Source organism: Coloeus monedula (assembly GCF_965178545.1).
Source record: "Coloeus monedula genome assembly, chromosome: 5".
Taxonomy (NCBI): Eukaryota; Metazoa; Chordata; class Aves; order Passeriformes; family Corvidae; genus Coloeus; species Coloeus monedula.
Window position 1 is genome coordinate 51,208,633 of NC_138785.1, and position 12,203 is coordinate 51,220,835.

General features: G+C 39.1%; 1 protein-coding gene across 1 annotated transcript in view; it reads right to left on the reverse strand.

Annotated features, from left to right (window-relative positions):
• LIMCH1 (LIM and calponin homology domains 1) overlaps window positions 1–12,203 on the reverse strand; it is a 176,732-nt gene that overhangs the window by 35,232 nt on the left and 129,297 nt on the right. Inside the window, exons 15-19 of the mRNA XM_082281829.1 lie at window positions 11,285–11,533; window positions 10,234–10,269; window positions 5,505–5,631; window positions 2,593–2,747; window positions 2,004–2,403 (exon numbers count right to left, since the gene is read on the reverse strand). Coding sequence (XP_082137955.1) covers window positions 2,004–2,403; window positions 2,593–2,747; window positions 5,505–5,631; window positions 10,234–10,269; window positions 11,285–11,533 — 967 coding nt within the window. The remainder of the gene's footprint in view (window positions 1–2,003; window positions 2,404–2,592; window positions 2,748–5,504; window positions 5,632–10,233; window positions 10,270–11,284; window positions 11,534–12,203) is intronic.

Here is a 12,203-nt window from a genome sequence, read left to right on the forward strand (position 1 = left end):
TGGGCATCCTTAGCTCTGCCAGATGTGTGGGAAGGTGAAGGCAGTTAGCTCTTGCACAATCAGCTCCACTGCTGGTTTTCAGATGAAAATATTCCCTCCCTTTCTACACTGACCTCATCCACTTAACAAACACAGTATCTCTCTTAGGGTTTGATGTGAGCAGGCACTGAGCCCCAAGTCGTCCGGGACTGTGTGCTGGATTATCTACTAGAGAGGCAGGTTATGAAAGATCTCAAAAATTAAAAGGCCAGGAAAACACTGGCAGGCCACACCATCCATTTCAGTGTCTCTGTTTAGACTAAGACATTTCTCTATTTATATTAAGGAGGAAAACCAAATGCTTGAATGAGCAGGACAGATGCCCTGGCTGCAGAGTTAAACAAACACACTCCTTTCCTTCTGATCTGGAGGAAGTCAACACATTGTCACCAGGGCCAAGAATCACCAACAGACTGGTGTTTCAAGGGAAAATAATGCTACAGCTACATGTGCTAGGGAATGATTCCTACTGAGACAAAGCACATTTTTTCACATCATGTGAACAACATTCAGACAGATTTTTTTTTTGTAGTGGCTTGTGAGGGGTAGGAGCCTTCATGGGTTAGTTTTTACCCACATATGTGAATTATATATGCAATAACATTATGGTGATACACACACCCATCTTGGTCCTCTGATGAAAAAAGTGTCAGGGATCAAAAAAACCCCAAAGATCCACGATTGACTGATATCTAAAAGGTAAACTCTGGGGGCATATCAGCTGAGGTATAAGAAAAAACAGGAATTATCAGTTTCACATTTCAACTAGGAAACAAGGTGGGGTGTGGTTTCCACAAGAGCTGGGACAGACTTCAATAAATTATACACCACAACATACTTTTTTCACTAGCTATAAAAAGCTGACTTTTAGAAAGCAAACAACAGGGACCCTTGAATGCCACTAGCAAAGTATGAGCAATGGCAGACAGAAGGGAACCCAAACTCTAGAGGCTGGGGGCACGCATGTCAGTAGGCTTCACACTGCTCACAACATGACTACAATGAGACTTTGGTAAGCTCCCATTTTGGCACAGGCACTGTGAACAGCAGATGTTTTCAAACGACTTATTCTGGTCTGTTCTTTTTAACACATCCCAGTTCTTTGCTTTTTCCATCATTGGTTCAGTATCTTACTCCCATTGTCCACAACCACCCAGTCAAAAGACGCACTCCTCACATTTAATATTCTGGTTTCAGAATAATCTCTCCTGTTCTTCTCCTATCCTTTTCTCCCACAAATCTCACCCTTATTCCCAGCAGCCCTGCTTTCATCCAAATTCTCTTACTTCTTTTACTCCCACAATCTTTGCACAGTTCTTGCAATCCAATCCAGCCACTCTCCCTCTCTCACCATCAATCTCCAGTTATTCTGCTACCCCAGTACCAACCTGTTTCCCTAAACCTCCATGCACAACCTAAATCCTCTCCTTATGCCAGTGAAGCAGCTTTCCCCATTCATCCCTGGTGAGAAGCATGTTTAAGAAAGAGAATATCTTTGGGCAACCTGGCTCTTGACTCTGAAGGAGTAGGGACACACTTGTTTGGGTATGGCAAAAATCAGACCCCTGACTCAAAGGTCAGTTCAGGTCTTGCTTCAAAAGTCAGAGCCTCCACACTCCCTGCACCTTCCATTTTGTTTAAAAACAAAAAACATGACCACATACTCTTTTCTAAAAACTTTGAGGAAATGCCTTGCTTTTTTCTTAAATTCTCCCTTTCCCCAAACAAATTTAGCCTGAGGAAAAATGACCAGTGCAAATATTTCAGTCTGAAGAGGTCAAGTTTCTAAGACTGGTAACCACGAAGAAACCATTAACCCAGGCAGCACAGAGCATGAAGCTGAATTTTGTAACATCAGAAGGCTGCCACCATTTTCTACATAATTGCATTAAACATATGTTCAGATGATCTAATCAAGATCTCTTTGCCTCCTGATTGACTTTGGGACATGTGATGTATCCTACCTTAAAGTTCTTTAAAACTTCCTGTGTATTTTTGGGTTGTGAGTAAGGCTTGGGTGTCAGCATAGGCACAGCCTTGGAGACACTTTTGCTGGGAGATGTGCGTCCTGCTGAACTGCTGGGCTCTAGTTCAGTGGTGGGAACAATGGTTGCTTCAATTGTGGCAGTGAATTTTGGAGCAGGAAGTGACTGTTGCCTTAAATATCTCAGAGGATTTGGGTCTTTCAGTGGGGAATTTGGTTCCACTGAATGGCTTCTTTCCAGAATTTTTGGCATCTGCAAACGCTCAAGGACAGCTTCACTGATAGTGAATCTTTCGATGTACTGCTGGAGGATGCTCTCAGCCTCCTCCTGTGTCTTTGCATTCTTGTATGCCTCATGAAGCTCCCGCTCCCTCCTCTCTCTGTAAGGAAGACAACACAAGAGAGACCCTCATATTAACACTGAAAATCACACCCATTTCTTCTGCTCCATCAACATCCTCCCCTCTCCCTCTCTCAGGCTTGCAGGCATGGCTGCCCACAGTTACTTATCACCTATGGAGCACACAGCACTTTCAGACATGACACTACACTCCAGGAAAACAACGTACTTCTCCTCCACAATTTCTCGGTAGGTTTTGATACTTTTTCTGCGCTCGTTCGTTCCATCTCCAGCCAATAACCTCTCCATTTTCTTTCTCTCAGCTTCCTTTTTTATCAGATCCTGTGAAGCGCTCCTTCGACGACTCTTCCACCGAGCCAGGTCCTGTGAGAGAAGGAAGGCACTTGAATGCAGAGTTGCAAATAACTAAAAAGTGGCCACAGATAACAACGAACCCAGTGAGCCAGTTGCAATGCTTGTTCTTGCCTGTGGACTAGGCTCCCATCACCTGCAGGCAGCACTGTTTATTTCAATGGCAAAAGGAGATCATGCCATAAATGAAGATGTTCCCTGACTGAATTTCCTGCTACCAGCAGGATACAGTAAGGATTTCATAGCTTCACTGCTTACTTTCCTTTTGGCAGGAAATTTGGCCTAAAAGGACCGGTCAGGACACTCATTTTCACTTGGGCTAACACTAGGGACAAAATCCAACTCCCCAGAAAGATTAAGTAAAAAAATTATGTTTGGTGAAGAATTTGAATATATCAGATATATGGGAAGCAGGGGTTCATGGGAAGAATGGATGTTGTTTTATCATGAGCTACAGCTGCACTGATAGTTTGCCCTGGAGAGCTGATAGTTCTATACTTTGCCCATGCTATCAGTCAGCTATATGCAAGTATGGTTGATCCATGATGTTGGGTTTTTTTGGTAGAAAAATCCAGTGCAGCATCCAAATTTAAATGATTTGTCATGGCTACCCTACAGTATTTTGGATCCAGATGTGAACGATGACTGAGTAAAAAGCCTATGGTTTGTATCCCATAGCTTTACACCCAAGCTATACAGAGATGCTCTTGCTGAAGTAACAATCTCAGTCTTTCTGGAATCTGCCTGCCTGAAATTGTGCAGATTGACTGAATCTGGTTCTCTGCCTTTCCTGAAAAAGTAGCCTGACACTAAACCAGAGAGTCACAGGAGGTACCTGTTATGGGCCCCTGTGTTCTCTTGCATCTTTTATGAATTCACAAATCCTGGAGGATACAGAAGCAATATCTTTTTCACAGTACAAGAATTATAGTAAAGAAGTTTCCTAAACTGTAAAATTTCTTTGCAGCCAACTAGTAAAGGAACAAAATTTCACATAGAAAAGTAACCACTACAGAACTTCGGCAAAGAAAAATAACTTTGTAGGAAACTGTAAGGGAACATCTGTCACTAACTTTTCAACATCAGGAGATTAGTATACAGATTATATTTCATGCACTCTAACAAATTTTGGTTTTAATAAAACCCATCTATTCATAACACATACTCAATTCAAAGGCTATTTCATTAATTATACGGTTTCCCAAATATTTTAATTGCATTTTAATTGGTAAGCAGCACAAGGTACTGCAAGTATAACTTATTTTATTAAAATCAGGAAAAAACATTGTCACTTTTAATTTAGTTTAAACCCACAAATTATTGATGTTACACTTAAGAGAATGCTCATTAAAGTACTTCTTCACATGACCTACATATATCAGTCTATAATGCCCTTCATGAAACGTCGGCCTTTCATTTTCCTCAGCTACTAATTATCCTCATTGAAGTACCAAAGCATTTCTTTATTCACCTACTTCCACTATTGCTTATTGTTTGAAAATTAGTTTTTCATTAGCAAATTTTCTAACATAAGCCCTCCTCCTCTTTTCATAATTAAAATAGAGACATGTTTATCTTTTCCAGTTCTGATGCTTTAGAATAACAATAGTTCTAAAAAGCCTTGAAACTGTTAATTGTTGGCAAATTTACAGCATGGGCATATAAAAATATCAGACCATGAAATATGTCTCTATAAAGCCTTCAGAATGCCAAGGACATTCCAATAAAGTAATTTTTAGTACCTCTTCAAAACTTTTAGTTCATGGTAGAAGGTGCTGAGGGCCTGGAAAATGTACGAACTTTAGCTCAGAGGATTTTCAATTCAACAGCAGAGAATTCTCAAACTTCTTGAATACCTTTGGATTTATTCTTATCTCTGCTGGGAAATTATGGCTTCCCACACATAAAGACCTTTCAGCTAAAGTCCTTCATTGTTCTACTACAGAAAGTCACTTCTTAGCTGTATATACAGTTGTTTTTTTTACTTTTCCTTGAATTTTCTACCAAAAACCTCTCTGAGGTGTTTCACAGAAGCTTTCCTTGTAATGAGAAACTACCATACCTGAAGAGATGTGTTTTACTGTGTTTTGGGGTTTTTTAAACTAAAAAAATGCCCCAAATTCCTCATTTAAAATCAGTCTTTAGGAATGAAAAGAATTTAAACTAAAACTCCTGGTACTAACTTACCTGCATATCATGTTTTTCTCTCCTTGCTATTTTGCTGCAGACAATGGCAAATGCCTGGACAGCTTAACAAAACACATCAAGGAAAGAGGGTTTGGAAAGGCCTTGTAAACCAAGCAGGGTGTAGCTAACATGAAATGCCATTTGTTTGCTTGGAGGAGAAGGAAAATATTAACATTTTCTGTATCTATACGAATTTATTAAAGACAAGTTCAACCCATTTATTCCCTGTCCTACTTAGTCTTGTATGTTGTCACTTTGGACATTGACTAATTAGAAAAGTTAGAGAAGTCAGCAGCTAGAAGTTGTTCTTCCATTTTTTTATCTAATCACAGTTTCTTTACATTTTTTTAATAAAGCAAAATACCTCGTGAAGAGGCAGAGGGACCGGAAGATCTTGTATTCTTTGATTTACATCAAATTATGAACTTCTATTCTTTTAGCAACAATCCACTGAGGAAAAAAAAGCTCTCCTGATTATTTTAAGCACTTGACAGCAACTGCAGATTTAGCAGGTTGTCCTGTTTTTGCCTAGCTGGCTGGCCTCAGTGCCTGCCAGCATTGCAGACAATGTCATATACTTACATCTTGCCATCTGGTCTCATCCTCTTTCAGCTGGTTGTGTATGTTCTGCAGCTTCTCATGGCGAGCTTTGCTATGAGGCTGAGCCACAGCTTCTTCTTCACATCTCATGTCAAACATACTCACACTCCTAAACAAGGGGGAAATAACAACAAGCCCAGTCTTATTTAGAGGCTTATATTCCTTCAGCTTGTAAGAGCTGAAACCACATGAGGGTGCTACAGCAGAATCAGACACCTGCTTCGTTACAAAGCTCCCAAAAGCAGCAGTCCTCTACAAGGGCTCGTTAGGATCCCTATGATTCCCACATAGTACTTCAGGCATTATTACACTCCTCAACTTTTGATTTTGTTAGTTGACTGCAACTTTGTCTCTCACTAAGAAGCACTAGTAACTTTACACTTCCATCAACAGCTCTTATTAAAATCATTCTATCATTCAGAACATTTTACTTTCTGCAGGTTTGTGCCCAATGGGTTTTCAAGATCACTCTGATTAACACCATAGACGAAAGTTTCCATTTCTGGGTAAAAGAAGGCTTGAGAAGTATATCAGGGGCAGCATGGCTAGCTAAATGCTATTGCTACAAAGCCACGGGGAGCCTGCCCAGAGAAGTACACTCAGCTCAAACTGCATGGTACTTCCTCCCCTCCCCTGTCCTCCCCTTCCTGCCTTGAAGAAATCCAATGCTACCAGCACCAACTTATTAATAACAAGGAAAAGATGACGTCCAGGACAAAAAAAAGTTTTTTTCTATTTATGTCTCTGACCTTTGGAGAGTTAAAGGAAAAAAAAGGTTATGGTTTGATATTATGCATCCCTTTATATTATATAAAGATCTTCACACAAAGATAACGTGCTTACTACTCCACCTCTGCTACCTATTATTAGTGAAACATGACCTCAGTTGTGCCATTCAAAGCAAAAAAAAACTTAAAAGAAAGCCATGCAGTTCCACATGAAGTGATTTCACAGCAGTCCTCAAATGATCACCTGCAGCTTTACATGAGCCAATGAGCCAAGTAGCAGGAGAAGCACCCAATGAAGATAAAATTGTGGGCAACTGTGTCCACAGTAATCAAAGTGAATGGTCACGGAAAGCCGTGCATATATTTATGAGCCAGCATTTGTATTCAGGCAAGCAAAGACAGGAATGCCACTCTCAAGGAAAAACTTGAAAGGTCTGGACAGTGTATGGAAAAGGACATGCACAGATTCCATCTTGGTAAGTAGGTATTTACTCAGAAATGAAGGACAGAATCAACATCCTATTGCCTTTAAGCATGAACAGTGAAGTTAACATAATACTGTGCTTCACCCCTTAAACAAAGTGCTGAAGGGTACACTAATTTGGGTTTTTCTGTGGGTAGTTTAACAGTTGCATTGTTCAGGATTGGATTGGAACACTCCTAAATAAAAGAATATAAAGAGATGGCAAGCGTTGTTGTTTTTTAAAACTTACATAAGAGTCATATTCAGCAGACTGGTGAGGTAGGTTGGGAGATGGATAACTTGCAATAAAGTCACTCTTATAGGGTTTATTCCAGTTTCAGAGCTTTTGAAACTCACACTAAGAAAGCCTTTAGTGTTCATTATTTGCCACCTTGTGCCTTCTGGGTCAAACTGATTGTGTAGCTCCTCTCTTGTACTCTTTCCTCATGTCAAACAATTTTTCATTCACACGCAGTAGGAGAAAACATAAGACCTGAAATGGTGGTGACTGGTCCTAGTAGAGTGCATGAGTACTCACTCTGTGCCATTTGGGATGGAGGAATCTTGCCTTTCTAGCAGGAGTACCTGGATTTCCGAATGTAAGTCTAATGTATGTTCCCTGAATTCATGCAGGTCTCACAGCGTGCACAAAGATAGCAACAGGTTTTATGACTATTAACAATGCAGTAAAAAAGGTTCTCTGGAAAAGGCTTTAGCCTTGGCTAGGAGTCAAACTATACACTACAACCCCAGATGCACCTCCTACTCCAGCTGTCATCTCCTGCTCCTGGGCCTTCATTGCCATGGATCAGCAACTGGGTAGGTTCAAACATCAACTCTGCAGCAACATGTTATTCCACAACAGTACCTTCCTGAGACAGCAATCTGAAGGAGTCCCATCTCAAAGCACTGTGCTCTGCTCTGACCAGCATGGAGCAATCATTAAGGAGAAAAACCTCCTTTCCTGAGTACACAGACAAGGCCATCTGAAAGGTCTACATCATCTTCTCTGCCTGACAAGTTCATTCTTAGAAAAGAATCAAAGAGGCCAAAACTCTGAGCTTCTATCAAAAGAGACTTTCCACCATGAGTCCCACATAATTTCATCCTATTTCTGTCTTCTATAATCTACAAATGGCTCCAGACAATCACTAATATCTCCATGACCAGAACCAAATTTACTCCTTCCTTCAACCACATGCTGGGCCAGCAGGCAAATAGCACACAAGTAGACAGGGAATATGTAACTGCACCAAATTCAAGTTCATTAACTTTCTGCCATTAGCACAGCTCTGGAGATTGCATACAAACTCTGTCCTGAAGCAAGAGGGCCCTTCGGCTGATCAGTGTACCAGACCTGCTGTTCTAACAATCATCTGGGGAAAAGCACTGTGCAGAAAAACAGCGTATTTGGGATGTTGGGATTTTCAAGTTACACTGCTTTATTACCACAAATTACAGTTGTTCTTGCCAGCGATATCATGCAGAAATTTCTTTAACAGGTCTAGATAAATTTTGGATTAAAAAAAGTTCTCAAGGACTTCAGTGTTTAGATTAATTAATTTAAAAGTGAGAGAAAAAAAACCACCCCTTTTATGAGAATATGTTAACAATCCTTACGTAAGGGATTTATTTATGTGGCCGCATTACCATTGTACAATCATACTAAGACTTAAGAAACCCCAACAAAATATAAAAAGAGACAGACTGGCTCAAGAATCAGACTCTGGTAAATAAATACTCAAAAATCTCAGCCCACTATGAGCCTAAATTCACACTGGACTATCATGGTACCACCAGAATTCTCTCTCTTCAGGAGATAGGAATAGGTTTGATCAGCGGCAATACACTAAGTATTGCCTTTTCTGGATGCTGAGACAGACCAGGACTGATGACAATATCTAGTTTTCCCCTAACCAGCCCAGGGAACGTTGTCAGTCTAATAAAAGAGTTCCTAGTTTTGCTGCTGGAATAAAGAGCATCTAGTCTAAGACTGAATTCAAGTTACAGTTTTCAATGGAGATGAGACAAACAATTTGGAAGTATTTTGAATGTCAGTTCAATTTATTTTTCCTACTTGAGAGTCAAGTTTTATTAGAGTCTTCATAAATACTTTGTCTTCAAAAGGAAAAACACAATCTTACTTTTATAAGAACTTAAAAGACAGTTCAGGAAAATAGTTGCTCTGTAAACTGTGGCACATCTGGAAAGGATGACAGTGAGGTTTGAACATTAATTGCTTTGCCTTTTAAAACAAGATCAGAATCAATATGGAATAAGCAGTATGATTTATCAATCTTTGCTACTCTCACGTTATACCACCAAGCCCATTGCAACGCCTCTTTGAAGGTGTCTCCATGTACCTTCTCTCATGTTTGCATTTAATACAGACATGCAAAGATGAAAAATCAATCCTATATGTAGGCCTTCTGAAATGGCAGGAACATCCCCATTGTTAAGTATAGCACTTCTATGTTATATTGCTCTTTTTACTTCATCCCTTCCCTTGACTGGACAGATTCCTGCTGCTTGAAAATGATCATGTTTACTCTGTAGTCAGAGGACACAGGCTCTATACAGCATAAAGCTATTACAGAACTTGTAAAGAACACTCAGTCCATGATTCTAAGCTTTATCATTAGAGGAAAGGGTGAAAAATTGCATATGAGTCTCTGTGTATACTCATTATAAAACTCCTACAACTCTCCATACTGTTTCTATTTTGGGATTTAATCTGGGAGGCAGAGAAGGTCATGTGCATTTCTGTGAACAGAAGGATATTAAGGGTGTTACTATGTGGGTAGTTCCCAACTATTTCTCTTCTAAATAGCTAATACTTCCAAAGAGCTTTCTAAATGACATTGCATACTATTCTCTACTGAAGTTTGTATGCATACATGAACAATTAAAATTTTTAAGTGTACTAAATGTCAGTTCTACTCCTTCTATGAAAAGTAAAGTGTTGAGGTGAAGAGCTTAATAATTGAAATTTAGTACATTATTAAATTAAACCTAACCTGGAAGGGATTGAATATAAAGTTTTTAAAGGAGAATAAAGGCTCAGCTAAAGATGCATTTTCATGGTAATTATTCTGAAGATCACGATGACATTATTTTGTTTTTGGATTTCTTTATTTCTTCCTGTTCCTCCTCATACTTCATTTTTTCCTTCAACACCCAGATTTAACCCAGCTCTCTTTACCTGTAGTTGATTAGAGTCAATGGAAATTCAGAAGAAAACCAAGACAAAATAAAAGAAAAAAAGAGGAAACAATACTTTAAGCAACAGCTGGACATTAGTATTATGCTTAGTTTTTATGGGCTTTTATATAGAAATTATTTTTAACTGCAATGTAAGCCATATTGCATTCCATTTTTCAGCGCTGTCTGAAAAATTTATTTGCCGAAACACTGCAAAATAATAATGATGCATCAACTGCATTTTAAATTAGTAGAAAGATGGGAAAGCATGCAGTGTAAGTTGTTTAAAACAGAATCTTGTGAACACAAGACAACTTACTCTGCGTCATCAGACACAGGAGTTCTGAGGCCGAATCTACAAGACCAAATATAAAATTAGATTGTGGATAAATACATTAAGTAGTAATTGCAACTGGACCCATACAATTTGTGCAACTGTCACTTGTACTAGTAAAGCTGACCAAAACAGAACTGTACCGTTCAGGGACTATGTATTCATCAAACAAGACTTACCTGATCATCCTGAGGTCAAACTACATAAGAACAGCATCTATCCCTCCTCAAACATACTTAAACATACTTATGCCCCACATTATAAAAATCTGCTGAAGTAGATTTAAAATGTGCGTAGAAAATAGTTACTGAAAATAGACAATGTCTTAGCATTTACATTGTGCCATACATGCAATGAATGGAGACAAAACTTAACAGTTACATTCCACAGCAGTGCTTAGTACCACTATTACTGAAGCATGAAAGAGACAAATATCATAGTCAGAAAGTGAGTCACAGAATGCTCTTTTTCATTTTGGAAGTCTTGTTTTTGTCTTTGGGTTTTTTGTTGTTGTTTGTTGGTTTTTGGTTTTTTTTGTTAGTTGGTTTTGGTTTTCTTTCCTCAGAGTGGGGGAGTATAGCTGAAAAAAGCTACTGGTAATACACAAACCAGTGACATCCACTAAAATGATGGTCTTGTTTAGAGCTATGCAAACCACATATTTGTATCTGGGATTTATCATAAAGGAGCATCAAGTGCAAAAGTCAATACTACAACACTTCTAATCATGGGAGAAATAGAACAAACATCTCTCGATGAGCAGAGTCCATTTTAGCCTCTCCTCTTCATAAACTTTTCTTGCAATTCAGCATGTATACTGTAATCAGATATTCCTTTCACTTACCTTTCAATTAAATATTTTTTAAAAATCAAAATAAAATTCATTACACAGCTATTCTTTTTGTTTCTAAAATGTGTATTACTGACATACAGTGTTTTAGTCTGGATTGAAAACACACCAGGCAATGCACAATCTGAACTCTGAAGAGTGCACACAGGGCTCTACAAGCTGCGTGATTCACACCAGAAAGCTCACATTTGCAGACGCTCATCCTTGGATGAAAGTGTTTCCATTTTATTTTCCTCAGGAAGCTCCGGAAGCTTAGATGTTTGACCAAGGTGGACTTCATTGTGACCATCTTCACCCACTTGGGCAGTACCAATAATCTCATCTTGTCCTGTAGGTGGGAGACTGTCCTTCTCCTGCCCTTGCTGCTGTTCTTGCAGTGGTTCTATTGCAGGTTTTCCAGAACTGTTAGTGTAGACTTGTGGACATTTTTCAGGCCTGAGTGAGCCAAAGGCAGTAGTGCAAAGGGATGTATTAAGCAACATTTCAAAAATCACATATACATAATGAAAAGCATAACTATAAATTAGCAAAAAACAACCCCTACAAACCCAAATAGCTGACAGGGGATAAGCTAAGTGAGGCAGGAGCAAAAACCATCATTTTAAGAGTCAAATGCTTGTACCATTTTTTTAAGTCAGAAAATAAACTGTCCAAGACACCACAGAAAATTAAAGTATTAAGTCCATAATTTAACCAAGATATTCAACTTAAGGTCCTTTCAACACTAAGGCACTGTTGAATTCTATGGCAGATGACAGGTTTGTTTTCCCTTGGCAGAGCTGTAAGCTAGTTTTTCATCCATGTCTGTACAGGTGCATGCATATCCTTCTCCTCATGTACTCTGAAGAGGCTGATGAGTAAGAACCTTTCCACTCTTGCTTGCATGTGGCTCAGCCACCAAACGATAACTCTTTTCAAAGGCTTCAACACTCACACAGACTCAAACATCTGAACAAAGGCGCTTAGAAAGACATTAAGCATTATCAGAAAGAATCTTGGGATCTCTAGATTTCCTGTTAGGAAGTCACTGGCACTAATTAAGCCATAGAAAATCATCTAACCTACTACATCCAGCATATCCATTTCTAGCTGGAAACATTTATAA